General features: G+C 42.0%; 1 protein-coding gene across 1 annotated transcript in view; it reads left to right on the forward strand.

Annotated features, from left to right (window-relative positions):
• Nucleotides 1-27,313, forward strand: part of PHACTR2 (phosphatase and actin regulator 2) — a gene marked incomplete at its 5' end in the record, with an annotated part of 140,842 nt that overhangs the window by 106,072 nt on the left and 7,457 nt on the right. The window contains 7 exons of the mRNA XM_084262404.1: nt 3-161; nt 10,061-10,297; nt 13,915-14,464; nt 15,708-15,904; nt 18,115-18,271; nt 20,070-20,125; nt 27,173-27,234. Of these exons, the coding sequence (XP_084118530.1) occupies nt 3-161; nt 10,061-10,297; nt 13,915-14,464; nt 15,708-15,904; nt 18,115-18,271; nt 20,070-20,125; nt 27,173-27,234 (1,418 nt within the window). The remainder of the gene's footprint in view (nt 1-2; nt 162-10,060; nt 10,298-13,914; nt 14,465-15,707; nt 15,905-18,114; nt 18,272-20,069; nt 20,126-27,172; nt 27,235-27,313) is intronic.

Consider the following 27,313-nt stretch of genomic DNA (forward strand, 5'->3'; position numbering starts at 1 on the left):
AGATGGAGATGTAACAGTAAACTTTGAAACTTCAAATGGACACACCATAGCCATTGGTGAAGAAACCATACAGGAAGAAAATGTGATAAAAGCCAGTGGAGATAGTGGTACTGTATCAGAGAAAGCATCAGTATTGGAAGGAAAGAAAGAAGATCAAAAAGGTAAATGAACACATTCTTCCTGAATTGTTTTTTGCCTACTTAAAATGTTAACATGTTCTTCCATTAGCACTAATACATGCTGTGAGTTCCCTTCTGCCACAAGGATGCCAGCAGAACCTGCCGAGAAGATAAAACTTGTGAAACATCAGTATTTCATCACTGGTAGGCATGACTTTTGCTGTGTATGTAGTAAGGTCAATAAAGAGAATCATAGTCTGAGCATGAAAACGTGTGTGGGGATTTAAGCCTTTCCTTGTAGCCACAGGCAAGCTTTGCTTTCAGGTTTTCCTTGTGTGAAAGAAGACACTAAGTGCGTTATGCATCACCTTCCAATATTGTTGTAGAAGTGGCTCATGGGTTCAATGTTCAAAAGCATTTAAGCTACTTAAAAACCACATATCATTTTGAAAGGAACTTCAGCAACTCATTCTTATTGGTTTTCATTAAATCTGAAGCGCTTGCAGTCCAGCTCTTCAGAAATATTCATATATCACTACCACAAACTGAATCTAGGTTCCATTTTTATGGAAAATGTACTTTATGACTATAGGGTTTTCTATAGATGAATTGCAGTAAATACTGCTAAATATTTAGCAGTCCCAAAGTACATATCAATTTTCTAACATTTACTCAGGTCTACCTTGGTAACAAGAATTTGAGCAAGAAAAAAGTAAAGATTGATGTGGAATCTCACAGGATTTGGACCAGTTTTCTTTTCTTTCCCTAGCCTTTTGAATAATGCACCACTTCTTTTCCCTGTCAAAAAGTGTTCCTAAATACTATTCCACTTACTGGATTTTCCTAGAGGAGAGAGCAAAGATACAAAAGATCAAGAACATCATGGCTGGCTGTTAGACTGAGCATCCTTTCCAATGTCTTCTAGAAACCTCTAGCTAGTGATGAATGAGCCTCTGGAGGTTGAGGGGGTCAGTTCAGCTAATACAAAAAATTGAATTCTTCTCTGAGCTATGTAAATCGCTTGACTGTGTAAAAAGTGGCTGGATGTCCAAGGAGAACTGCCTTTCTTATGAGATTTCCAGTACTTCCTGTCTCCCAACAAGACAGAAATACAAGATTAGCCTTTTTCATGACATTTAAATATGTCTATCTTTTGGTGCCAACTAGAACCAGATGTGTATTGGGTCAGGGTAAAAGAGTTATAAAAGCCACAGAAAACTCCTTTAAAATGGTTCAGGTTAACTTTGGGGTTACACCAGACCACTTATTATTTGATGCATCCCTAAATACAGCCTTTTGGAACTATCAGGTCTTGGAAGTTTTCCTAAGGCACCGATTTGGGGGGTTTATTTAGAAATATTTCAATATTGAAATCTCCTCTAAATGACTTTACAGAATGTAGAGCTCCAATGAAGCAGGAAAGGTTCAAACAAATTATTATTGCACTCTGCACTCCCCATATATTGTGTTGACCTTACAGGGAGAAATTAAAAGTTATTGCTGTACAGGAGTAGATTCTGTACAGAAGAGTACATAGCTTTCACTCTAGTGCCTCTCAAAAAATGAAGTATATATGGAGGAGGGAGAAGGAAAACAAAAAATGAGCAAAGGTGGTATTCTAGGCTTCATAGGATGTCAATATGACCATATAGAAGATGCAAACCACTTCAAATATACTTTCCTCTTACATCTAAATAATACATTCTTCTACATGTAAACATCTTGAGTCTCTTGAAAAGGAACTAGATAGATTTATTGCAGAGGAATAGTCTGCCAAAAAAAAAGGATGTTAAGCGTCAATGCCACACATCACCAGTGGTGTTACACAGGGCAAGTCCAGTACAACCCACAGGACAGTCACTGTGAATGCACTTCAGTTATTCTTCACTTCGTAGCATATTAAACCAAGGGAGCCAGTCTGTTGAACTCAGTTGGAAGAGTAAGACCCACTGCATCTCACAGCTGTAGCTCACCTGACAGATAAATCCTCCATGAGATTTTTATGTCAGATGCAGTATGCATTACACCCACACCCATTGTCAGAAAGAGGAATTAACAGCCTTGGAGGGGAGGTTTGCTAATGCTCCACAGAGCATCAAAATCAGAGCTGAAGGAGGAATACATAGCTCACTGTCTTCTGCCCAGACCATAAAACATGCTGGTGTATCAGATCACAACCCTCCATCATGAGAACTTGAGATAGGTGGAATGAATACTAGCTGGACAATCAGGAGTAATGGAGGCAAGGAGTTAATCTTTAGTGAGGTTAATGTTAGGCTTTCTGGAGTCACAAACTCTTATGTGTATATCTTGATGAAAACACTTGCCACCTTTACATGACCTGAAGACAGGTTTAATTCCTGATGTTTAGTGGCACAGTGTGCTGCAGCTCCAACTCTGGCTGAATCAGAACGTTCCAAAAAATGTATCTCAGACCCAGAAAGTTATGGGGTTATTTCAAAAGGCTTTTTTGAAGTTATGGGGTTATTTCAAAATGCTTTTTTGAAATGGCAGTAGTCTTTACTTGCTCCCTTGTTCAAATGGATCTTGAAAATGCCCTTCTCATATAAATATGATAACTGCTGGAGCTAGAAGCTTAAAAAGAGCAAGTGAACCAGACACACTGTGATAATTTGGTGAGAGTTGGCAGCAGCCCATGGTAGAATGTGGAATATGTTCAAGTTAAAAGAAGTTAAGGGGGAAAAAGTTGTTTTAGCATGAGCCACTGAAATACAGGATCAGCCCAGCAAACAATGGACTGAGCCCTGCAAGGTAAAAATGAGTTGGGCAGAAGTGAGTGAAGAAGATAACCTCTGAAAGCTGTTTTGTGTGCTGCCAGGCAGTTCCATAAACCATGCACCCTTCTGCTGCCTGTCAGCTCACAGGTGCCTGTCGAATTTGGTGAAAAAAATCCCCTTTGGCAATATAATGGAGTACCTGATACTGTTTGTAGTATATGATGAGATGTCAGTCATCCAAGTGGGGTGTTTGAAAGGAAATTTCTCCTTTGTGGCAGGATAATAAGAAGCTAGTGACAGTTTAACATAAAACAGGTAATTGATGGATAAAGCTTTGCAGATGAGAAACCAGAAATATTTTCCCGGATCATTTATTCACATTGTTTGTACTGGGTTGAGTTCTGAATTCTTCTGTTTTGACTAAGAGAAGTCACTACCATCTTTTGCATAAAATAAAGAGCTAAACTGTAGCCATTCCCTGTGAGAACAGAGCAGTGGGTAGACAGGCAGTGTGTCAAAGTACATGCTGTCTGCCTGGGCAGCAGACTGAACTGTACCAGGGCTCCTGACCTGTGGCACTAGGCTGTAGTAGCCCCAGCAGTCCAGGTTCCAGGTGGGGTATGAGCATCACAGAGGAGATTCAGGGATTCTCTCTGCCACCTACAGCAGCGTTGAAAAAGACCAAAAGCCACATCCGTAGAATAGGTGTCAAAATTGCTGCTCTTTGCCTCCCTAGGTTTAGGGACATAGCATGCTGACACAGCATTCATGCTGCACGTAGTCAAACCTCCTGGTACTGTATCAGAGCTGCTTTTCTCCTTTCCACCATGCCAGGATGTCTTTGGTACACAGATGTACTGAAGAACCCTGAGTTTGTTTCTGATTCAGTTTGTAAGCTTCGGTCTTACTCATTTTATCATAGCAAGCTGCATCTTGTCATGATTCTGGTCAATACTTCCACATTTCATTTTCAGCTTGGGCTTGAAGAAGTGAAAGGCTCAGTAACCATTGCAAGATACTGCCTGGAAAAAGGTGCTAAATTTAATTCTGTGTACCATCAGTCAGGTGTATTAGATGCTGCTTCGATAAGTAATTGCATTGCAGGAAGCCAGAGCTCTGTGGTGGGTGCTGTGTGTGTTGTGGGTGAATAAGCTTCTGAAATGTTCTTTTGCCATTCATAGGAGACTGGTCATCTCAGATTTTCTTATATCATTCAGTGAAGAAAACAGTTTGTAGTCCTGTTTCCTAACGAATTCATGGGATGCATGCACATAGTGGGTTTTTTTCCCCACGGGATAGGTCTAATATGAGATCTGGCAACAGTTCCAGGTCTTAGTATGTTGGGTTCAGAGGTTCTTTCCTCAGTACTTTGTTTGCTCTCCATTAAATCTGCCATTAAATTTAATCTTTTTTTTTTGTTACCCATGAAAAAAAATAAGGTTGGAGGCACAAGCTCTGGTCTTATAAGCATGCATCATTGCTGACCAACACTTTAGTTAGTCTACCAAAGAATGTTCTGCAAAGTCAAGTTTTCTAGGTTTCTTTACTCTGCTTTATTTCCCTAAAGTAGAACAAAAACCTTTGGAGAAAACCTGTTGAATTTAAGATAGTAGCTCTCATATTCCAGGGTCTCAGGCAAGACCCTGCTTTCTCTCAGAAGGCTAATCCTCTCACTGTGAACGACAAAGAAGACTTTCTTACCTGTTGTGTGCCTAGCTGACTTCCTACACTCCTGAGCTCTGTGGGTCATCGATATGAGCACCATACATAAAATGGTGGGGTTTTGTCTGGCTCCCAAAGAATCTCTCACTCCAGCAGAGTTATTTGCTGGCTAAAACCAGTTCTAAGAATAGCATATCTTCTATTCATCACCTGAACTATGTAAATGAGACTGAGTCCAAATCTTCTTAAAAGGAAAGCTATTCTGGATAAAGCTGTCTTTGGGCACAGCCTGTCCACTAAGTCATCCAGGCTGACTCGTGCCAGTAGGCTGACATGAGAGGCATGGGCTTTCACCCACAGAAGTTGAGTGGCAGAGGAAGGCTCATGATTTGTAAAGCTGCTATTGGTTTGGCTTTTCTTTTATAGGAAAGATACCCTAAGGTGGTCCCAGAAATAAGATTTTAGATGCGATTTTAATGAACTAACTATTGAATTATTTGAGCGTATCTATACAGAAGGTATAAGGGAATGGAGAAGCCCACCTGCCGTTCACTTTCCAAGCCTCCCATAGATTAAGAAATGGTGAAACTATGCAGCTGATAGTGAAGATGTTTTACATGTTCTCTCTTAACAGCTTACTTTTTACACAGAAGTTGGACAGTTAGCAATACAAAATGACAATCAGCGGGTTGTGGGGGGTTTTTTCCCTTTTGATCTTGGGACCAATGCAAAATATCTGAATGGAGTTGTCTTAGGTCAGATGTTACACCTCTCCCCTCTTCTGTTTTCTACACTGTCCCTGGTACAAGACCTCTCGTACACGGTACCATTGAACTCACAAAGTAAGAAAGATCTGGAAGTCAGCAAATGTACAGATCTTCTCACAAGTCTTCAAGAAAGATGAATTCAAAACTGCAGAGGGAGCAGCAAAAAGCATTGTGAGACAGCTGTTCTTGTTCAGCTTAGCAAAACAGAGCCCGAGAGAGTCTTGAGTATGTTTGATGAATGTTACGAATTGGTATATAGCCAGGAGAGAGCATGGGTAAAGGACAATGCTGGCACAAGTAGAAAGGAATAAACAGTGGGTTGAAATACATTTAGACTGGAAATTAAAGGAATCTTTCTAACAACTAGAATGGGTCTTTTCTTGAACAGAATTTTAGTTGCAATAGCAGGAACAGAAAATGGAGCTGCTTAAATCTGAAGTTTATGAAAGGATTTGTATGAGTTGACCACCTGCATCACCCCAGTCAGTAAGTCCAAAAAAGAGACAAAAGACACCTTGTCTTTCCCTGTGTCCCATGTTTCTGAATGACAGCTTCTTGGGTTTTGATTAATCAAAACACAGCTCTCTGCATAGTCTGGAAAGGAAACTCAGGATTCTGAAAACTCTTATGGATTTTCATTTTGCAGGCAGTCATCCTGCAAAAGACAACAAATCATATATTACTTCCATTTTACATAGTGTTGCTCCACTGAGTTGTGCTTGTCTTCCAAGAGAAGAGTGCTTTGCATTTGATGTAGACTTATGCTTGTACCACAGCACTTGATTTTCCATGAGGTAGTGTCATGCCACTGCTCTAGATGTAGAAACAAAAATATCAGTACTGTATGACAAAATCCTGGGGTAGAAAAGCTTTGATCTTTGGTTTCTTAGAAGTTCTCAGAAGTAAAGAAAAAAAATTTGTATTCTACAGTCCAGTTGTGTATGGCTTCTGAAACTATGTCCAGGATTTTCATAGGTTCATTTGGTCCAGAGTTTGCAAAAGGTCCTATATTAAGCTTCCAAAATAAGTCACCCAATTTTCCAGTACATGTGGCACACTGATATCTCTCATCAAATCTTTGAGTGCCCACAAGAGCTATTGTATACTGAGTACTTCTGTAACCCTGACCATCATTTAGGTGTTTACATGACAACACAGATTTCTTAAGAGCTTGGCCCTAGCCACAGTTTCTGGGAACAAGAAAATCTGGTCTCTAAGTGAGCTTTCTTAAAAATCTGTCCTTTGGAAAATTTATTCTAAACATAAACATATTATTGATGCAAATGCTTAATGAGACATTAACATTTGCTTTGCTTTCTTATTTAAAGAGTAATTTATAGGCGGATTGCTGTAACAGCAGATGTCCTGATAAAGGCAGCAGTGAATAAAATATAATACTTCCTGATGGTCTTTTGGAGACCTTTTGTTGAAAGTTCACTTTGTGATGAACAGATGTCTATATTAAGAAAAACAACAGCAATCCAAATACGTTGCAGCTGGTAGTGAGGTACCTTGGAGATTGCCTTGAACAAATGGATGGGTCTGAACTGATTCGCATGCCTCTTTGTTTTGGCAAAAGATGCAAAAGAAAAAGCAGGCAGGAAGACCAAGGGTCTGTATTCAAGCAGAAGCGTGCTAGGGAAGCATAATAACAATATAATTGTTGTCTTAAACCATTTACAGATATCAGACCATCTCTATCACTGTTCAACACCAGGCCGCTATTGCCATTATTAATTATTTGTATTACTCCAGTACTTGTGTTTGTACCAGGAATTTATTGTAGTCTCTCATGTAAATGCAGAAAGACACAAGAAAGTTCCTAAGAACACCATGGCTAGGGACTGAAAACAAGAGCAGACCAGACCAGGATAACAAGCCCAAAGCCAGCATCCTAGAAGTACCAGCTTTGGCATCACAACAGTGGGGAATTTGAGGGAGGACATGCAGTGAGTGTTCATAAAGCCTGTGGGACAGCAGAGGAAAAGCAATGGAAAGCATCTGCTTCGAAATTTGGCTTGTCATTGGCAAAAGCTGGTGTAATGAACAGGTCAGGTAGAAACTGGAAATCTGTATCTCAAGAGTAAATGAGAAAACAATGGTTTGGGAAAGTGCAGACTGACAGCGAGCACAGCCAAGTTTATATTTGATAAGGTAAAAAAGGTGAAGCCAACAAAGATAAAAATGACAAAGCTAGTAAGATCCCAAGAGGACAATATGGTCAAAGGCAATCATCTTTACTACAGCTTTCCTCATGGCTATGAGCAAAACAAAGATTCATTGTTCACTGCCAAGAAAAGGGCAGATACATAACCAAACAGCAGTCAAGACTCAATGAGAGCTGTAACTGTGTGTTCAGAAAGATTCTGACAGTCTTTGATATAATGTACATAACAGTATGGAAAGAGCTGTCCTAGATAAAGATGATATGCCAGTGATGGCAAGGTATTTCAGTTAAAATCCATGTTATATGAAATTCTAGTTTTAATCACAGTTGAAGTCTGAAAGCAAGAACTTTGATGTCAATGAACTGTGCCAATTTTACTATTCATTTATAGTTTCTAGTTATTTCTCTAAAGAAAATTTGAAAATTACCAGTTGGTTGCCACTAAGTTGTGTTTATTTGCAACCAAGTAAAGCTTCAGCCTTTTATTTTTTACTTTTTTCCCTGAACCAGGATATAAATTCTAATACACGTTTAATCAGTTATATGGTTTAATGTAGATTGACTGAGATTCTAAGTTCACTGTATTAAGAATATGGTGAATGTCATATTTCTTTTTGCTAGGTTATTCTTCTGTTTTTAATATTATATCTACTAAATTGACTGGAAGCAAAACACAGTAATGGTGTATAAGTAATACAAGTTTTCAATTCTTTCTTATTAGTAAGTAAAATTCTAACATGCTGGACCCACAGATAAAAAGTGTAACAGAGAATTGTATGCACTTAATTTTTTTTCTGATCATCATGTGCTTCAAGATGTTCAGAATGCAAAACCTTCTCTTTTGCTGTGTATGTTATTAATGGAATTCAGATTTTAAAATGTCCTGCTTTTTCAGAATCAAGTCGGTTATTCAGCTTTGAATTAAGGTAGGTAGAATTTCACAAGGAAACGGTTATTGCTGTAAAGAAAGGAGAGCAAAATGTAACAAATACATATGTCTCTTTCTTCTTCCAAAGTCTTTCTCTGGTCTGAATTCTTTCTCTGGAAAACAAAGCAGCAGTACAAGAATCTGCACTCAAAAGAGTCTGTTTGAAAGCTGTAAAAGGTTGCTATGCAATGGTTCTTGCAAAACATTAGCAAAAACTTATTGGTTTATACTGGGCAGGAAAAAAAGGAGGAAGACAGTGGGCATATTAATTCCTTAAGTTGATGTTAATTCCTTCAGCTCATGAGGAGACGTATGTGTGCACGTTGCTTTTAATTACTGCAGGTGATGCATTGGTTTCATGCTAACAAGCCTTAAGCCAGACGTTGGAAAGGCTTTGTTTCTGAGATGAGGAATGTCAATTCTTGTCCAATGCATCATTTGTTTTTCATCTACTAATCTTAAAATGAAAAGGGGCTGCTTATCTCTTGGGAATCTTTCACACAGGAAGGAAGAGAGCAGGGAACGGCCAGGAGATCCAGGAACGGCTACTTAATGTGCGTAAGAGCGAGGCTGGGATAGGAAGATACTGCAGGAAATGAATTGGTTTCCTCTTGAGTGATAAAAGAGACTGTTAAAAGTCCTTGCTATGTTTTTGTGACTCCTTTCTTCCCCAGGCACTGTAGTTTTCAGTAACATGCAAATAAAGCCCTTATGATTTGATGGTATGCTCTTGCTTTTATAATATCCTTTTTCTGGAAAGTTTGGGAGGCTGTCTTGAGACCGAATTGGCACAGGGTTGGTGTATTTTAATAGATAAAGATTCCTACCTGCAAATTTTAGCTGTTTCCATCTAGGAAACACCGCTACTGGGAATGCAGCTGGCAGAACTAGCCTGAAACTAGTCCAAAGTCTCCTGAAATGCACATTGTAGACATTGGGTCCTCAGCGCTACCTCTTTCTACAAAGCCATTCCTATTGCACGGCACAATGTAGATACAGTCCAAATTCTCTTGGCCAAGGAGCTGCTGATTCTTGAAAGTGCAGTCTTTTAACAGGACCCAGAGAGCTTGCAGGAGAGGAGAGCATTCCCATGGCAAGTGATGCCCTATTTGATTTAGTTTCACCTCTGCAAAGAGTAGAAATACCCTGGGGAAGATACCCAGAATAAAGTTGCTGTGAACAAGCAGTCTTCAGCTTTGGAGAATGGGTTGCTTCAAGGGAAAATTTCAGCTGCATAGCCATATTTGAATGCGTGACTGAGAAAATGGCCCTGTCCATAATCAGATTCACAGGAATCTGAGTTTTATAGCCTTCTGATCTCAGAGGGCTGGAAAGAAGCCGAGGGAATTTGTTAGAGGACTAAATGGCATTTCCCCTATTTAGTTTGCAGCCAGCAGTCTAGTTGGGGATATTGGATGTTAAGGATGATCCTTGGAGGTCTAGAATAGATGAGACACAGAGTGTGCCGGGAAGTTGTCTTCCGTGAGGAGGACTTGAATTGAGATGGGCAGTAATTCTTCTCTAAGATAGTACTTCAATAAGAGGCAGAAGGTGAAGAAGTTTCTCCTGATTCCCAAGAGCTCAAGCAGCAGAAAGTAGTCATGGTTGTGAGGCTTGCTGTTGAATGTACATGGCGTATGTCTGTGTCAGTTGGCTTCTGTTCACTTTCTTATCCATAGAAAGCACTACTGATCACTGCCCAGAAATACCGGTATCCCATGTTCCACCTCTGCCCAAGCCTAAGCCTAAACCTAAAAAAGCTCTGCTACCACCAAAAAACACTATTGCTGCTTCCACCACCACCAGCCATAAGAATAACGAAGCACCTCATGCTAAAAAAAAGGGAAAGGCTCCTGCTAAGCAGCCTCCTCTCCCACCGCCCAAGCCAACAAGTCACAGTGCAAACCGAGAAGCTGGTGAGTACTGCAGAGGCAGTGCCAGTTGCGGTGGGTGCATGTGCATGGGGGTGCTTGGCTTGGTCTTACAGCAACTTCTGCCTTTGTACATAGCAGCGTTCCTAAAGAGCATGCCATGGATGGTTTTGGCTAACTTTCCACAGAGCTCTGGTTCTGCTGTCTGCAGGCACCCCACACAGCGGACACATCACGTCACTGTTTAATGAATGTGTGCACAACACCAAGCACATCAGAGGCTATGTTCAGTTCCTAGCTTAAGTGTGAATGCTGGCAGGAAAATGACCCAGAGAACTGCTGAAGAACATAGGAGTTGTCCCAAAGTAAAACTACATTGGTTTTGTTGTAACTTTCTGATGGAAATATCTACTGTTCTGATTCATTTGACAAGATTACAAGATCTGAGAGAGGTAAAGGATAAAACCATGAAGACATCTTTAAAGACTTGAGTAGAAGTTTTTGGCTAAAACCCAGTAAATTATAACTCATTAGAAATGATCAGGCTTCCCTGAGCTGGTTGATGGCTTGCTGTGATTCTAAATGCACACTGGAAGTGGAAAATGTCTGTCAGTGGGCGCATAGCAGATGTGTTTGTCGCTTCACTTTCAAACCAAAATTCAGCAGTGATGCTAGACTAAAGATTATAGGTAGCTGCTCTAAAGGTACTGATCTCAAGTGGTTGTAATTTAGATGATGGCCAAAATGAAAACATCCAAATATAACATGAGCACAAGCAGTATTATGATGAACGAACTGTATATATGCATTGGCCAATTTAGACAAGCCTTATGTTTTCAATCTTCTGTCAGTCTTCCAAAGCCCTTCAGTCTCTCCAGTTTTCTCTCCAAGTATACCTCTTCATAGCTTGTACATTTTGGCACATTTTGCATTTGAAGCACATAGAAGAGGACTGTTTGAAAACATTGGCAAGACTGCTAGAGTTACAATAATAACTTTGCCATAAAATATCCATTAAGTTGGTATTAACTGTCCCTACTACCTCAGACAACCACAAGAATAAATATTTTGAAAACACAGAATTTGCTGCTTGTATTTCATGTTCAGCTGGAAAACTCAGTTCTTCCCAGGTGAAGGAACCTTCTAACAGCAGACCTTTCAGAAAAAAAAACCCAACGCATCACGTGAAGAAATGTTTAGACCAATGGTTGGTAATAAGCCCTCAAGCATCTCGGTTCTTAAAATACATTCAGATTCCAGATTTATCTTTTAGTAGCCTTGCTGAAATTCTGTGCAGTGCTTGAGACCATACGGGTATCAAATATATCAATATATCCCATATGTACAATACTACCTATTCTGCTGGTAATTTCTTCCAACATTAGGTATGCTGTGTTCATCTGAAGTAGGGCAGTACTTGACAAATAGAGCCGGTCAGGAGTGCTAGTCAGTACAAGAGGTTTATCATGTCCTCCTGAAAGTGCACACATGATGCAGCCAGCGATCCAGTCCCATGAAGAGGAACATGAACAGCAACAGAGCCATGGTTCTCCTGGGCACAACAGGAGATTTCCGAACTGAAGTAGCGGAGCTGGGAGAAGGGGACTTGAACGTAGGCAAAAGGCAAATCACAGCCATGAATTTTTTAATTTAAGCAAAATTCAAATCTTCTACTGAAAAAGAGGCGTGACAGAGAATTGTCAGCCAGCCCAGTCAAAAGCAACAACAGCAATAGCACTTCTGACCCACATGAAAGCTTAGGGGGAGGTTTCCCTGGGAGAAATCTTTCAAATTTCTCTATCTGATTGCAGGTCCAGAAAGGTTCTGTGAATAATTTAAGAGGATTTTTTCCAGTGGAAACATCTTCTGACATTTTCCCAGCACCAGTTACAGTGTGACTGTGTATTTGCGTTATGCTGGAGTTCACAAGTGTAAGCATGTAACTGGTTCTGTTGACCTCCAGCCTGTGTTTAAGTGCTTTGCTGGATCAGAACCAGAGCCCTTTCTTATTACCATCCACTCACTCAGTAAGGTTTCTGCTAAATAATAGGCAGCTTGGAGCCACCAGCTATTTCCACCACAATTATAAGCTGCTGCCTATACCATTTCTTTTGCTTCCTTTTGATTTGGCAGTAGGTGAAGTCAGTGATTTGTAGCTGACGTGCGAGCAGGTGATGTAGCGCAGCCTCGGCAGATTCTGTACTGTGCCCTTTACACTTCCCTCGCAGCGCAGAGAGAGACTGTGACTTGCCTGAAGCCATGACTTTCTGAGGGGTTTTGCAGATGTACTGAAAGCCTCACAGCACTCTTAATGTTTATAAACGGTAACATTCAGCCACAGAAGAGAACGGTGGAGTGTGTGTCTTCTGAATTATTTTCCATCTTCTTTGAGACTGAGAACAGTCTCGTCGTGAAAGCTATTTTTATATCCTGAGCTTATTATGGCCAGTATCTGTATTTTGGTTCTACCCTAATCTGCTGGGGTTTTGTTTTTATTTAAATGCTTGTAAGTAAAGTAGGCCTTTCAGCAGATTTCTGTTGCAGCTTTCTGTTTTACTGGGTAAGCTTAGCCGCAAGGCTGCCGCATAGCTTCATAATGCTTTCATTTGTTCTCTGGAGGCTAATGCGTTTTTACTAGGGCAGAAGTGTTTGGGTTGGATGCCTTCTGATGAAAAGGACTGAATCGTTAAGATGGTTGTCATTTTTATTGCTTTTTAAATGAAAGTCAGAAGTCTGAAGCTCCCAGTGCGGATGATGGGTGCACCAGCACAGCAGTCAGGAGCGTGACTGGAATGCACATGGGCGTGCAGGCCAGCTGAAATCTCTCCCGAATGTGGGCATTTGTACATATGTGCTTCAGTGTAGTAAGTAGCATGGGATTGAACAGCAACATCACCGGCCCACTTGGACACCTCGTATCAGAACCTTGTTTTGCTAGATTTCCAAGCCTGCCTGAGTTGGTCACTGGTAAGATGAAGACCTCCAGTATATGTAGGAGGCCTTCAGTGGCTCTTCCCTTCTGGAGATCATTTGTGCAGAGTTTATGCAGAGTGAGATCAGTGTTTTCTGCCTCTGTTTTATGGACATGCCCAGCTGGACCTGAAAGTACTTCTTGTTTTGCTGTCCTCTGTTGCTTGCCATTAACTTGGAGCACACCACTTGCAATGACATTGTGAAAGGTAATGAACCGATACCCACAATGGCTGGGGTGTTCACTGAAAAGCATAAGGAAAATCTTGGTGTTCTCCTGGGTGCTCAGACCAAGAATTGACATCATGGAAAGGTCAGGTGCTTTTCTCTGGTAGCAATTTTTTTAAATAGGACACTAAACAAGTTTGGAGTAAGTACTGGATTTTAGGTGATGTGCAGGCAAGTTGTAACGGGCCAGTGCAGAATGCTAGGATCAAACTCACCTGTTTGTGATGTTGATCCCCTCCACTGTTTTTGGGCAAGTGTTCATCAGGGCAGGTTTTTTGACCTCAAAGGTGAAATTTGAACTGCAACATTGACTCGACTCAAGCTTATAGATAAAGGGTTGTAGAACTATCAACTGTAACTTCTTCGTTTTTCAAATATAAGCACACATCAATCCATGCAGAAAGAATGGTGCAAAAATCATCTAGTTTCAAGACTGTAAAATGCCTTATCTTTTCTTATTTTAGCTAGCTCCTCCCATGCAAAAAAAGCACCAGTCTCCAAGTCCTCTTCATCACCATCTCCTTCGTCCACATCATCTCATCCCAAAGCCTCTAAGGAGACTTCCAGCAAATCAGGCACATCAGGGACTCCCAGGGGCAAGAAAAAACCTGGGAAACAGTCAGCCCCACGAACAGCGCCGGATGGGGCTGCATCTTCCCCGTCATGTGCCATAGCCAACAGGTTGGAAGTGAAGGCAGAAAAGCCTGAGCCTGAGCAACCTTCCATAGTAATTTCTGAAACAGAAGATGTAGACCAACTGAGCAAGCTCGTTGTCCCCCCTCCTCCCACTGCTGCCCCTCCTCCACCTCCACTTCCACCTCCTTTCCCTGCTGCAGCAGCTCAGCCCACTGTCTCCTCAGATGCCCAGGCTGTGTCAGAGAGCTGTGTGTCAGAGCTGGCCGTCCCTGGATCAGACACTCAGCCTCTTCTTCAGACTGAGCATGGCACAGACGAGAGCCTGAGTTGTACCGCCCTAGACAGCAATCAAGATGCTAGTGGAGAAGATGCAACAAGGTAAGACAGTATGGCTGTCGTGAGTGAGTGGTCGGACCCACAGCCAAGGAAGTCACATTTTTTCCCATAAGGGACACCATAGGCATGTGGGGGTCTCTTCTGTTTCTTCTGCTGTCTGGTAATGGTTTGTGTTGCACCCCAGCACAGTGCATGCCTTGTCAATGCCTTTGACCATTCACTTGCAGCACCTCATGTTTCCCCACAAGGTCGTTGCTCATAACTTGCCTCCTACATCATTGTGTGGTATAATTTGACCACTGCAGCCAGCAGTTCAACTAGCAAGCAATAGCACTGTTACTTCCCTCTCATAAAGGCACACAAGAAATGGTGCTGAACTAGAACACAGGTTTACTTTTTTGTGGGTATCATTAAATATCTCACTGCTAAAGCTCTTGACTCAATAGCTGAGTTTACTTGCAGACTTGGACATGACAGTCTCAGGCTTTGATTAGAAGGTGTTCAGTCTGCCACTGCCTAATAGGTTGTCTAAGTCTCAAATACTATAAAATGTAGTAAAGACCAAGGTCATAATTACTATTTTTAAGCAAAATAGTTATCAGTAGAAAAGAAACTGTCTTATTAATCTGACTTTTCCCTGTCATGAGAACCAGAATCTTTCCTAACAAGCCAAGAGGGTTTAGTCTAGATGCCAGTGGCGTAGAGACTTTCCTTTACATTCTTGCTGGTACATCTGGGCCAGCATTATGTTCCTGCACTAGTTCTTCCCTTGCCTCTACACTTCCTTCACATAACAGATCTTCCCAAGGGAGAGAACACTCTCCTCCTGATTTCCATGTTTGTCAGTGACGGACACGAACATTTTGGACTCAACAGCAATAAAACTGTACTTACGGTAGCTAGAGTTAGGCTTCCAGAGCAGGAGGCTTTGCACTCCCACCTACTCCTCTTGTCCCCAACTTTGTGAGCTGTTTTTCTCTTCATAGCAGCTGTTATGTGGTACTGGTCCCATCCCACAAGAAATGAAAAATGGTCAGGGTTTTTCTTTATATGGGCTTTGCAGCACATAACTCCAAATTGTTGGCATCTTTTCTCCTAATGTACATACAGATATGTGTACACATCCAGATGCTTTATATATATTTCATATATGCTTTTTTGAAAGAGAGAACTTAGTTTGAATAACAAGACTTCTGTATTCATACTTGCTTATACAGTCTGTGTCCCATTTGTGTTCTGCACCGCTTGCACTAATGTGACACCGTGTTTGCTTATGAATTAACAGCTTGGCTAATGAAGACCAAGAAGCAGAGGCACCTGACCAGGCACACTCAGAACTGGTGGAGGAGGCCTCTGATGCTGCTGCCCCTCCTGAGAGTGAAAGCAGCAGAGAGAGCCACAGCAGTGACTCAGACTCTGACGGACCGATACTGTACACAGATGATGATGATGACGACGATGATGATAATGCAAGTGCTGAAAGTAAGCCCCTGGCAAGAAGGGTGTGCTGGGAAGAGGTGGTTACCTTTGGGTATATCTAATACGTGTTTGGCCTGGGCTGGCTCAGAGAGCCTACTAAGCTGCTGTGACTGCATCCAGATTGCAAACTGAAACTTACTGGTTGCGTGTGGTCCAAAGATATCTACACCCAGTGAGACTTTGTGTGGCTGCCCCCGTTAAATAGTAGCCTTTGGGATGGGGCTGCTTGCAAGCACATCAGTCCATGGGTGATTCTGTTCCAGGATTTGATTCTACATGAGGGCATCCCACCAAGAAGTTATAGGCTACCTCTTGCACATTGCATTATGTGAGCATCCCTGACGCGTATTAGAGCAAAGGTTTTACTTTGAGGAAGTTATGGATTCATGGGGTTGTTTTAGATGATTTCATCTCTTATCACTACTGAGAAATGAGTGTCCCATGTGTCCCAGCTAACTGTGATCAGAAACCTGCTGGGGCCTGTGCAATGGTGAGAGCAGATCAAGCATTGCACGGATGGAAGTGGGGTTAGAAGGCACAGGTTCATAAGAACATGAGGTTGGAACATGGCCTCCACATTAAGGCATCAGTGAGCCATTGATTTGGCTTGTCCATGTCATGAATCCCTACCCTTAAAGCACCAGTGAGGCTTTCAACTGAATTGCATTAGAGATGCCAGAATTTCTTGTGGGAGTAACGGGCTGTGGTGGATGCCAAAGGAAGCCCATCAGTCAGCGGCTTCACTGTCTGAAAGTCATTTGTTCCTCTTTCATCAGGATATTTTAAGCATCAGGGCACCTTAGCAGGGAGTAGATCACAATGGATTACGTCTGAATTTACACATTTGAGATTTCATCAGATGACATAACTATATCACCACTCTAATCTGGCAGAAGTTCTTGCTGCTGCTGAAGGGTGTTTTCCTGCCCACCTTCTGCCTAATCCCTGCTCCCAGCTGTTGCTTTCTTTACCCCTAGGCCAGCACCCACGTTTGTTTTCACCAGGTTCAGTTCCCTGATCCAGCTCACCCGATGACTGCACCCTTGCTGGGGTAACAGCAGTGGGCTGTCAGGGGTGAAGAGGAGGGCAGCCCTACCCCTACCACCTTCAGAGTGGACTTATGTCAGAATAAAACCACCATCCAACCACAGCTTGAGAGCCTTGCCCGCAGCTGCTCACGGGGAGGTGCATTGCTGTGCTGGGTGAGGAAGGCCTGAACACTCAAGTGCTCTGTGCTGAAAGGGGTGAGGGAAGAATTAACTTCCCTTAATTTCCCCTTGGCCATTGGTGCAGCAGAAGGTGAAGCAACAGCTAGCTCAAGAGGCCAAAGTCAGAATTCTGAGTTTGGTTTGAATATGATCCAAAAGTGGTATCAACCAAAACCTCATGTGTTCAGACAGCAGCACAGTGTCTTACAAGAAGTGAGCTGGGAGCCTGTGGCTTTCCCAAACTCCCTTATGTGGGGAGAACCTGCCAAAGTAGGGCATGTGTAGCCCTCAGTCAGAATATCAAGAGACAGGAGGCGGACTAAAGGCTGTGAAAAACACTCTTGCTTCCACAGCTGGCTGAAGCTAATACTGACAAAATGGCATGGCCCTTGTTGCTACTGTATCTGTTTTATGGACCAGCAGATTGATTCAGTGCCTGGGGGTTCCTGCCCAAGTTACTTTACAAGCACTCAGAGCACTTTTCTAAACTTCTGGGGGGGATATTATTTGTTTGTTTGTTTGTTTCAGTTTACAACTTAGTTAAAGATGAAAAGCACTTTACAAGAACTAAGGGGTATTAGATTGAAAAAAAAATTGAAAGATTGAGGGAAATGTTGATAGAACAAGACTAAATCATTTAAGGCTGAAGAAAAAAGCAGCAGGTTGCTAAACATACTAAGTAGATAAATAAACAACCTGTAATGTATCAGACTTCAAAGACATTAAGTGTAGATTTGTCATTTTTATCCCATCACTTCACAGATGCCAAGTGATGTTTGTAAAACCCCTCTGTCAATTTGGCTGGTAGCTTTTCCATCCAAGTCTTCCAGCTTTTTATTGTTTTGAACTGAGCTAAAACTATTTTTCTTTTCATGTTAATTAAAATTCCTCTCCTGCATGTGGGAACAAGGCTGCTTTGGGGAGGTATTAAAGTTCTTACTTGGAGTTTGTGTCTGTAACCTAAGCATGAATGAACTAAATCTACCCTCCTCCTCCTTTCCTCAGGCTCTTTGGCAAGTAAAATTCGTCGTAGGGATACTCTTGCTATCAAACTTGGCAACAGACCATCTAAGAAAGAATTAGAAGACAAAAACATCTTGCAGCGCACATCTGAAGAGGAGAGGCAGGAAATCAGACATCAGATTGGAACAAAGCTAGTGAGGTATCATTTGCAGGGTAAACGTGGTTTCACTGGGCGGAGGTGGAGGAAGAGAATCAAGAACACTAGGGTCACATTTTAAATGCAGCCCAATATGCAGTGCAGGATCTTCGTGGTGCAACTGCCTGGGGGGGGGGGGAAAAGTATTTTTGTTTCTCACAGAAATTTAAAATGTCAATAATACATTTTTGTTCTTCAGGAAACAAATCTGAGAACCTCTGGGTTTTGGGGTTTTTTGGTTCCAAACAAAACAAAAACAAAACCAAAAAAACAAACAAAAAAAAGTGGGAGAAAAAGAGTGACTCCAGAATCATCAGTGCCATGGTTCAAGCTTGTTCTCAAATTGGTTAGCAGGGACTTGCACTTGTATATCACTGTCTTGGATGGGGCAGTAGTTTCTGACAGATGGAGCATGCCTGGCAGGTTCACCCCTCCTGGCCCTTCCCATCCTCCTCCTGCTCTCTAACTCCTTCATTATCCATGTGCTGGTTCTAGCAAAATGAAAGGAGGGATTCTGACTCGGTAGGTCAGTTTTACTGTCCCCACCTCTGAGACGTGTCTTTTTCATGCTGTTTAACTGCTATGAGATATGTTACTTATTCTTACTGGACTTGAGAACATGGCATAAAAAATACCCCTTAATTTTTATAAGCTGTTTTAAAAAGAATCCCCAGAAGTACTGATTTTGGCTTTCACAGTCTCTGAGAACAGACTGCAACATGCCTGGATTTTCCCAGACCTGCCCATGTTTCCGTTGTGCTCAGAAATGTTGTCTGGGCAGATTTGGAGGATGTCCTGTGTTTGTTGGAGATTTCAAGATACTGGGTAGCCCAGCCCGTGCTGCCCCAGTACCGGGTACAGCAGCCCTGCAGCAACACATAGAAGATGAGCTGAGTTGCTCTGTGAACCTGCTGGCTGGTTTGGTCATTTATTTTATCCCTTAACTGTAAAAATGATATAACTATTGTGTAGATCCCAAGGGTAATTTTTCTTCTGCTGATAAAGTGCCATGGTTGTTATCACTGCCTTCCTGACTGAATCCCAGCTCTGGTGGTCATATCCTGCTTGTTGGTGCTGTCTCAGGAGCTTGAACTGCAGAAGCTGCTGAGGTCCCTGCCCATCTGGAATTCCTTGTTCAGGGACATTGCTGGTTCTGCCAGGAAGCTGGCATGCTCCCTGGGAAGCTTGGCTTTGGTGGCAGGAGGCAACATCTGTGTGTGTCAAAGCTGTGCTCCTGCCACAAATCACAACCACATTTGATGCCAGTTCCTTAAAAATTCCTGGTGTGGTGGCCAGCAAACAGCAGTAACAAGGGTTTTTTTTTTTAATGCCAGTTGTTACATGTAGGTAACTAAATAAAATAAAGTTTCAATTAAAACTCCCATTTGCATTGTATGCACAAATCAGTGAGGAATGCACATTTTATATTGTTTTTTTAAAAAATGATTTGCATTTAAAATATCTGAGAAAAGTTTTCTGAACTCTTTCATAAAATTATACCTGTAAATGAGGAATTTTAATTTGCTGGTGCAATTTCTGTAATACTGTGCAAGCACCAGTTATTTATGTGTTCGAGTGGCAGTAGTACAGCCTTTAAAGCAACTGGCCACTCGGTACTGAGCTAACATGCACGGGTATTATAACTGGGCCTGGAGGTTACCCATGTTGTTGAATCCTTCTGCTAGCAAAGAGTAGCATGGCCATATGAGAAACACCTTTTAAGACATGTAACAAATCCAAATGTGTTACTTGGATCTGGTTGGATCTGGTTTTAAATTAGTCACGTTCTTTGTTCTCACAGGAGGCTCAGCCAGAGGCCTACAACTGAAGAGCTAGAGCAAAGAAATATCCTGAAGCGTAAGTATTTTATTCAGATTTCAGCTAGTATTTATTTAGAGTGAGCATATGTTGGAGTCATATGGAAGCCTGTCATTGTTGTTCTAGTGTTAGAGCTGTAACTGGAGGAAAATTATGTTCTAGAAAGTAACGTGCCAGCACTAGATCCTGACCTGTCATGTTAGCTGGGAAGGTTGCGTATAGTCAAGATGCCAGATTTTGCTTGTCACAATCCCTCTTCTTGAAGGTGGTCCCAAAGATCAGGACTGGCATAGATACCCCTCAGAAGTTAGTTCTAGGCTGGTTAAACTTCTGCCTACCTTTGATCAGGAGGCAATATCAATGGGAGGCAGAGGTGGGATAGGTTGTAAGATAGAGTAAAAAGAGGAAAGGTGAAGTGTTCAGGGGAGAGTGAATTAGGTGTATGTTAACTACTTCAGCAAGCTGGCTGAAGTATCCACTTCTGTCAGAAATGTCTTCTGTACTGAGACCTGCCTGAGGCATTCTCACTGAGTGTCTTCCTTCTGATTAAATCCTTACTCAATATCCCTCAGTGTCCCTCTCTACTCTGCCCTTGTGAGACCCCATCTGGAGTACTGTGTCCAGGTCCGGGGCCCGCAATACAAGAAAGATGTGGAACTGTTGGAGAGGGTTCAGAGGAGCCACAGAGATGATTAGAGGGCTGGAGCACCTCCCCTACGAGGAGAGGCTGAGGGAGCTGGGCTTGTTCAGCCTGGAGACGAGAAGGCTGCAGGGGGACCTCATTGCAGCCTTCCAGTCCCTGAAGGGAACATACAAACAGGAGGGAAATCAACTTTTTAAAAGGGTAGACAGTGGCAGGACAAGGGGGAATGGATTAAAACTAAAGGAAGGAAGGTTTAGATTAGATATTAGGGGGAAGTTTTTTACAGAGAGAGTGGTGAGGTGCTGGAACAGGCTGCCCAGAGAGGTGGTGAATACCTCGTCCCTGGAGGTGTACAAGGCCAGGTTGGATGGGGCCCTGGGCAACCTTGCGTAGATCCAGGCCTGGAGGTTGGTGTCCCTGCCTGTGGCAGTGGGGTTAGAGCTCTATGATCCTTGGGGTCCCTTCCAACCCAGACCATTCTATGATTCTATGATCTCTGTTAAAAAATTTAAGTCTATAATTCAAGCAGTCAGGGCCAGAGGCATGAAGTACATTGCATGTTTACCTTCTATACCTGTTGTCCCATTAATTTATGTTGGGTTTGTTCTTAGGCTGACAGACACTTCAGAACAGGATTTTTTTTTTTCTTCCTTTCTTAATCTCTCCATAATATGGATGTTATACTGTAACAGTTGCCATGCCCAGTTCTTCTAGCCCTGTGTGCGTTCTGCAAGGGTAGATAGTGCTTGATGCTTAAGTAGAAGAAATACATGAAGAAAATGTGCATGGAGGCCTTTCACACCTAGTACCAAATGCAAAACCTCATCTATTCCTTAGGTGTAAGGTCTTTCCACACCTGATGGAACTGAAAGAGCAGGTACATAATGCTGTTATTACCAACAGCTGTTCAGAAAAGTTGGAATTGATCCGTGCAGCCCTGGTGTACAGCATGCTAATGGAAGGAAAGAAAATGGGCTTTTTTACTTGACCCATGGGCTGAATACTCTGTCATCTACTCAGGCCAGCAAATAAGGAGACATAGCCATTCTTGGCTTTCAGGCAACCATCCATGTGATAAAATCCTCCCAGTGTTGTTCAAGCATTCAAAAGCCATGGCTTATTAAAATGCATAGTTCACGCGTTATGGTGCATGGGAGAGGGGTCAGGGGACTCATAGAATCATAGTCTGAGTTACATTGGAAGGGACCTTTAAAGGTCATCTAGTCCAACCCTTCTGCAGTGAACAGGGACACCTTTAAATAAATCAGGTTGCTCAGAGCTTCATCAAGCCTGACCTGGAATGCTGAGGCCTCCACTACCTCTCTGGGCAACCTGTTCCTGTGTCTCACCAACTTCATAGTAAAGAACAACTTCCTAATATCTAATCTAAACCTATCCTGCTCTAGTTTAAAATCATTGCCCCTCGACCTATCACTAAAGACCCTTGTAAACAGTTCATGAGTCCTGCCCAACACATAATATGGATAGACTTTCTAAGACTGTAACTTAGCTTGGAGATGACAGAGATGAATAAAGATAAAATTTGAAATAGGAACCCTTTTAATACAATGAACTCTGATATTGGACTATGTGAGAAAAGTCATGCCCAAAAATATCTTTGGTACAGCCACTGAGCTGGGAGCACCAGCTGGGCTTCCTTACTGCCCTCCCCATCTCACTCATTTTGAGATAACTAACCCAGCAACAAAGCTGCCATGTATTTAACATCCCTTTTGCCATTGTTTATTCCGTTCACTGATTTTGCAATAAGTAGCTCAGCACTGGAAAGCAGTTAAATAGATTTCTTCTCCAGTTTCAGCTTGTTTACTTTGAGCTTTTGGCAGTGTACCAGCCTTTGCACTCCATACCTCCGGCTGTCCTCCCCTGCTGCTGCTGGGGGCTGCCTGAAACAGGCAAGGGAGAGCAGGAGATAGAGGCTGAGAAACAGCGTTAGAAATCACAAAAAAAAACCCAAACCAAAAATGCAGAGTCATCAGCAAGCACGTGGAGAATCCAAAACTGGGGTTTTTTTTTGCTCTTCACTGAGGTACAGCATATTTCAAGTTGATAGTGATCTGGAAGAAGAAGAGCAAACCAGAGCAAGCTGGGGTTTGGGGCGACAGCCTGACTCAGAGCCCTTTCAGGGTGCGAGTTCTCTCTCAGCTCGAAGGCAGTCATATTATTTATCGAAATTATTGCATTCCCTTCCTGTGGATCATTCCGAAATGTTTACATCTCTTAAATGCCTTTGTCGTTGCAGGCAGCTTTTGTGAATAAGTTGGGATTCCTTTGACAAAGCTTCCTTCCTCCTATTTTTTAAGCAGTGGATGGGGAGAATGTGTTATATTATTGCACATATGTAAACTGTAATGGGAAAGTATTGTGTTGAGTAATTTTTACCAGACTTTGAGGTTATGTTAAGTGGTAAAGGTCCAAATGTTTACTTCAGGATTAAGTTCAGCCCAAATCTTTTAAGAGGCTCAGAAAAAGTCTCCTTTTTCTTTCTTTTTTTTTTTTTTTGAGGTATTTCCAGTTAGTGAGGAAATCTGTCTTGCAAGAAGTTCTGTTTTGATAATATTTCCAGATAAAGCAGTTACTGAAAATCCTGTGACGGAGTACGATTGCAAGACATTGCAGGGGGATCTCTATAAAGCACGATTTGGATAAAACAATCCAGACTTCTGAGTCTTCCCACACAAAGTTACAATAACTCACTTGAAGGAATAGATAAGGCCCCTGTTTTTAATAAAGACAGGTTTCTCGTCTACTGGCTTCGACCCAGTAGTATTTATAGTATGGCATTATGGCAAAGATACTCTTGATTCTTCCCAGAATTTTGGGCTAAGACAACTATATTTTTTCCTGTGTTTCTAAGGGACACTGAAGCATGCACCTGCCTGCCTGCCAGCACTGCTTTTGTAGACGACAGGGTTTAGCTCTCGATGCTAGTTAAGGAATATTAGTGGTTATCTTTGCTTGTAAAACCAAGAAAGAGAAACCGCTTTGTGCGTTCCAGAGCACTGCAAGAGGCAAGCACTTTGTTTGTCTTTTCTTTCTCTTTCCCTAGCAAGCCCCCAGGGAAGTCTAAACATAGCAAATCCCATAGGGACACAATGGAAAGTTCGGTTTCATGATCCAGGAGTACTTTCTGGTCAAGAATGGAGGAGTCTTCAGGCAGAGCAATTCCTCTCTTCTCTTTTCCCCTTCTGCTACAAAACAAATGTCCCACAGAACAGAAGGTAACCAGTTTTAATGCACCAAAAGATGGAGGAACAATAATGTATAGAAGCCAGGGAAGCTGTTCTGCTTTGCCCAATGGATTGCTTAACTCAAAGGTCACAATACGTGATGCTAAACAAAACTGTTCCCAGTAGGAGTCAAATCCCAGTTTGACCTCTGAGAAACAGCAGACAGGGAGGGAGGAAAACCATAGTTTTCTGGGATCTAACTGGAGACTCCTGCAAGCAAAGGGTGCTCGCAGGGCTTGTCCTTTGCCAGCACAGCAGCAGCGGGACATCTGAGGAGGGGACTTGCAGCTGGGAATGCTGTGTTTATATTTTCTTTCTCCACATCACACTGATTAGATCTGCTTTTAAGGTGGAAAGCAGTCAGAAGAGTGTTCCTGTGCATTAATGTGTTCCTGTTTGGGCAAGCCACTCAGTTCCTACCTGCAGCTAAAATGTGTCCCTCCAGCTGGAATTTTCCACACCACCAGAAGGAATCAAGAGGACCAGAGATGTTATTTTTAGCACCACACATCTTCGTAACTCACCATGGCAACTTTCAAAACTTTTACCCTAAAAGCACAGAAGTATGTTGTAGGTGATACCCTCGGTAGGAACTTTTAGCAGGATGGTGTTGCTGTAGCACCAAGCTTAAGGCAAGACTGGGCCCAGCACGTTGGGAATGAGAAGTTGGACATTTCAGTACAAGTTAGAGGGGCTCAGTGTTGCAGCCTGGGGACCACTTGCCAAGCAGCAGATTCAGTATACTAGTAACAGCCACCAGATTTTTTTAATTTTTTTTTTAGCTGTTGAGTTTTATTCCTAGAAGTAAAACAACACAAATATAAAAACCATGTCCTGTCCCCTGACCTCTCCTGCAGAAGATTGTCTGTTCCCCATGGGTTTAATCCCCTTCTGCTTTTCCTGGGAACAAAGAAAAGCTCCTGGTGCCTCCTGTTGAAGTTGTCCTCCAAAAGATGGGCTTCTAGCTCCCTTTGACAGCCCACTCCCAGACCTGCCCAGACCCTCTGCCCAGCAGCTAAGATGATGGCCTTGATCATGCCCATTTGTAGGTGGTTTCTTATTTCCAGCCATCCCTTTGTGAAGTCATCTGTGCTCTAGGTCGGCAGTCCACAGGGAGGTAGCTTCACAGCCTGGGAGAGACAGCAAACCTTCAACCTCCCTGAAAGTCCGGATCAACTTTTTTCAGTTATTTTATCCTCCCCCAAACTATAGGAAAAGAGTATTTTGGGTGCTGTTGGTAGTTGTTTCTTAAGGTGCAAGTTAAGCAGTGTGAACCCGTTTTTTCACAGCAAGCATTCTACCACTGTTTCTTAGGACATAGAGTGCTTCAGGTAGCAAAGAAATGTCACAATATGAATAATGACGAATGTATTTTACAACCTAAATTAAGGAAAAAAACAGTACAGTGATGTGTCTGTTCAGCTGCATTTTTTCTGCTGTCTCTGCTGCTGGAGAATTTGAGACTTAAGCAACTCAGTTCGTGAGGGACAACATTTTTTATGTCAAAAAATTCCCACATGGATGGAACCCCAAATTAATAGTTTGTGTTTAATTACCTCAATTACTATGGCTGTTGATTGCAAAGACAGTATGTTTAAACAAAAGCCTGCAGATGATTTACCTGTCCTAAAAGAGCTAGAGAGCTTTTTGGTTTTGAAGAGTTGTCTTTTAAAGTCAAAAGTCCTTAAATACACTCAACTTATTTATTGATAAATATATTCATGAAAAAAATTTTAAATGTGGATTAATCTTCAGCTCTCCATTCTTAAGTTTTAGTCAGTTTACAGTTCCTCTGGAAGCAGGCCATCCATTTCTTCACTGTTTAAGAGAAAAGCTATTAATAAACTGGAAATTAAATCCACATTCCAGTATCTCAGTAAATTCACCATCAACATGAGATCCAACCTAATCCTGGCAGCGAGCCTGTGCGATTGCATCTTGTTGATGGAAACCTGGTGTTGGTGTTGGGCTCTTCTCTTGGTCTTTTTCCTACAGTAACTTCCTTTTCTTTTTTTATCATTTTTTCCTCTTGCCCTTTCCCTGGTATTCTTCTGACATGAGAGCCTTTGAGTTAGCAAAGGAAATCTGCAAGTACTACACCATGACCTGCCACAGTGTTGCCTCCTGCAACCAGGTTGCTTATGCTACCACAGCAGGTTGGCCACAGCAGACAGGGCAAATCAGACTGTGCCAGATTTGAAACTGCCTTTTCACCTGTGCAGGTTGGCTGCAGCCACAGCAGACGAATTAATTCCTTTAAATTTTTAGTTAACCTTGAACTGCAATGCAGAGTCTGTAACCCCCCAAGAATGACTAAAACACAATCAGAATTTTGTGAGTAGCTCTAGGTGGGATGTTTTCTCCACAGCAAAGGCAACTTTGCATATAACCATCAGAGGTGGGCTGAAAGGGCAAATAATATTCTTCAAAATGTACATCAATTTAAAAAAATGCTGAGTCCATACAACTGCACCTTTGTAAGCCTGCTTTTCACTGGCATGCAAGAAATCAAGTTTGGTTAGCAAGGAAATTTCTTAAAATCTCAAATATATTTAAAAACCCACGTCATTTTCTGCTGTACTCCTTCATTTGGTCTAGCTAGTGGCCCTTACCCAAGAAAGCTCAAGTGCTGAGTCATATGCCCACATCTATAAGATCAGGAGAAAATATTGAAGTAGCAAAACCAATTTGCACTAACAAAGGGCAGTGAAATGAATTGTCATGGATTCATTGCGCCCTGTAGCAGTAGAGGACACTCAACTGATTCACATACTCAGAGCAAACATTTTTCTTGACCCTTGTGAATAGAGTCTTACTCTAAAGTCGGTAGGTGGCATGTTGGAAGTAAAAGCAGCAGTGCCTCTAATGTTAGGACAAGTAATTGAACCATTAAGCATCTCTTTCAGGGGATTCTGGCTTGCTGTTACACAGAAAGGAAGTGACGGGCGCCTCCTCTTTGCTGTGTTCCTGACCCACAGTATTGACTTGAGATGTGTACAGAATCGGGGGAAATGACGGTAGGGAAAAGAAATGTGAGCACGTCAAGTCCAAAAAGAGGCAGCACATGCAGGATCACCCAGGAATATAAGGAAATGCAAGACAGGATTTGAAGTCCTAAAGCTTTTAACCAAGAGAAATACCGTATGTGCAGTTAAAATACTTTAATACTCTCCTTTTTATCTCTTCTGAAAACAGAGAAGAATGAAGAAGAGGAACAGGAAGCCAAAAGAGAAATAAAACGTAGACTCAGTAGAAAGGTGATGATGTGGTTTTTTATATTGGGTATTTGTGTATATGGAAATATTTTTATAAGATTCTAAAAAACAGTATATACAT

Source organism: Gallinula chloropus (assembly GCF_964237585.1).
Source record: "Gallinula chloropus genome assembly, chromosome: 3".
In the NCBI taxonomy this organism is placed as follows: domain Eukaryota; kingdom Metazoa; phylum Chordata; class Aves; order Gruiformes; family Rallidae; genus Gallinula; species Gallinula chloropus.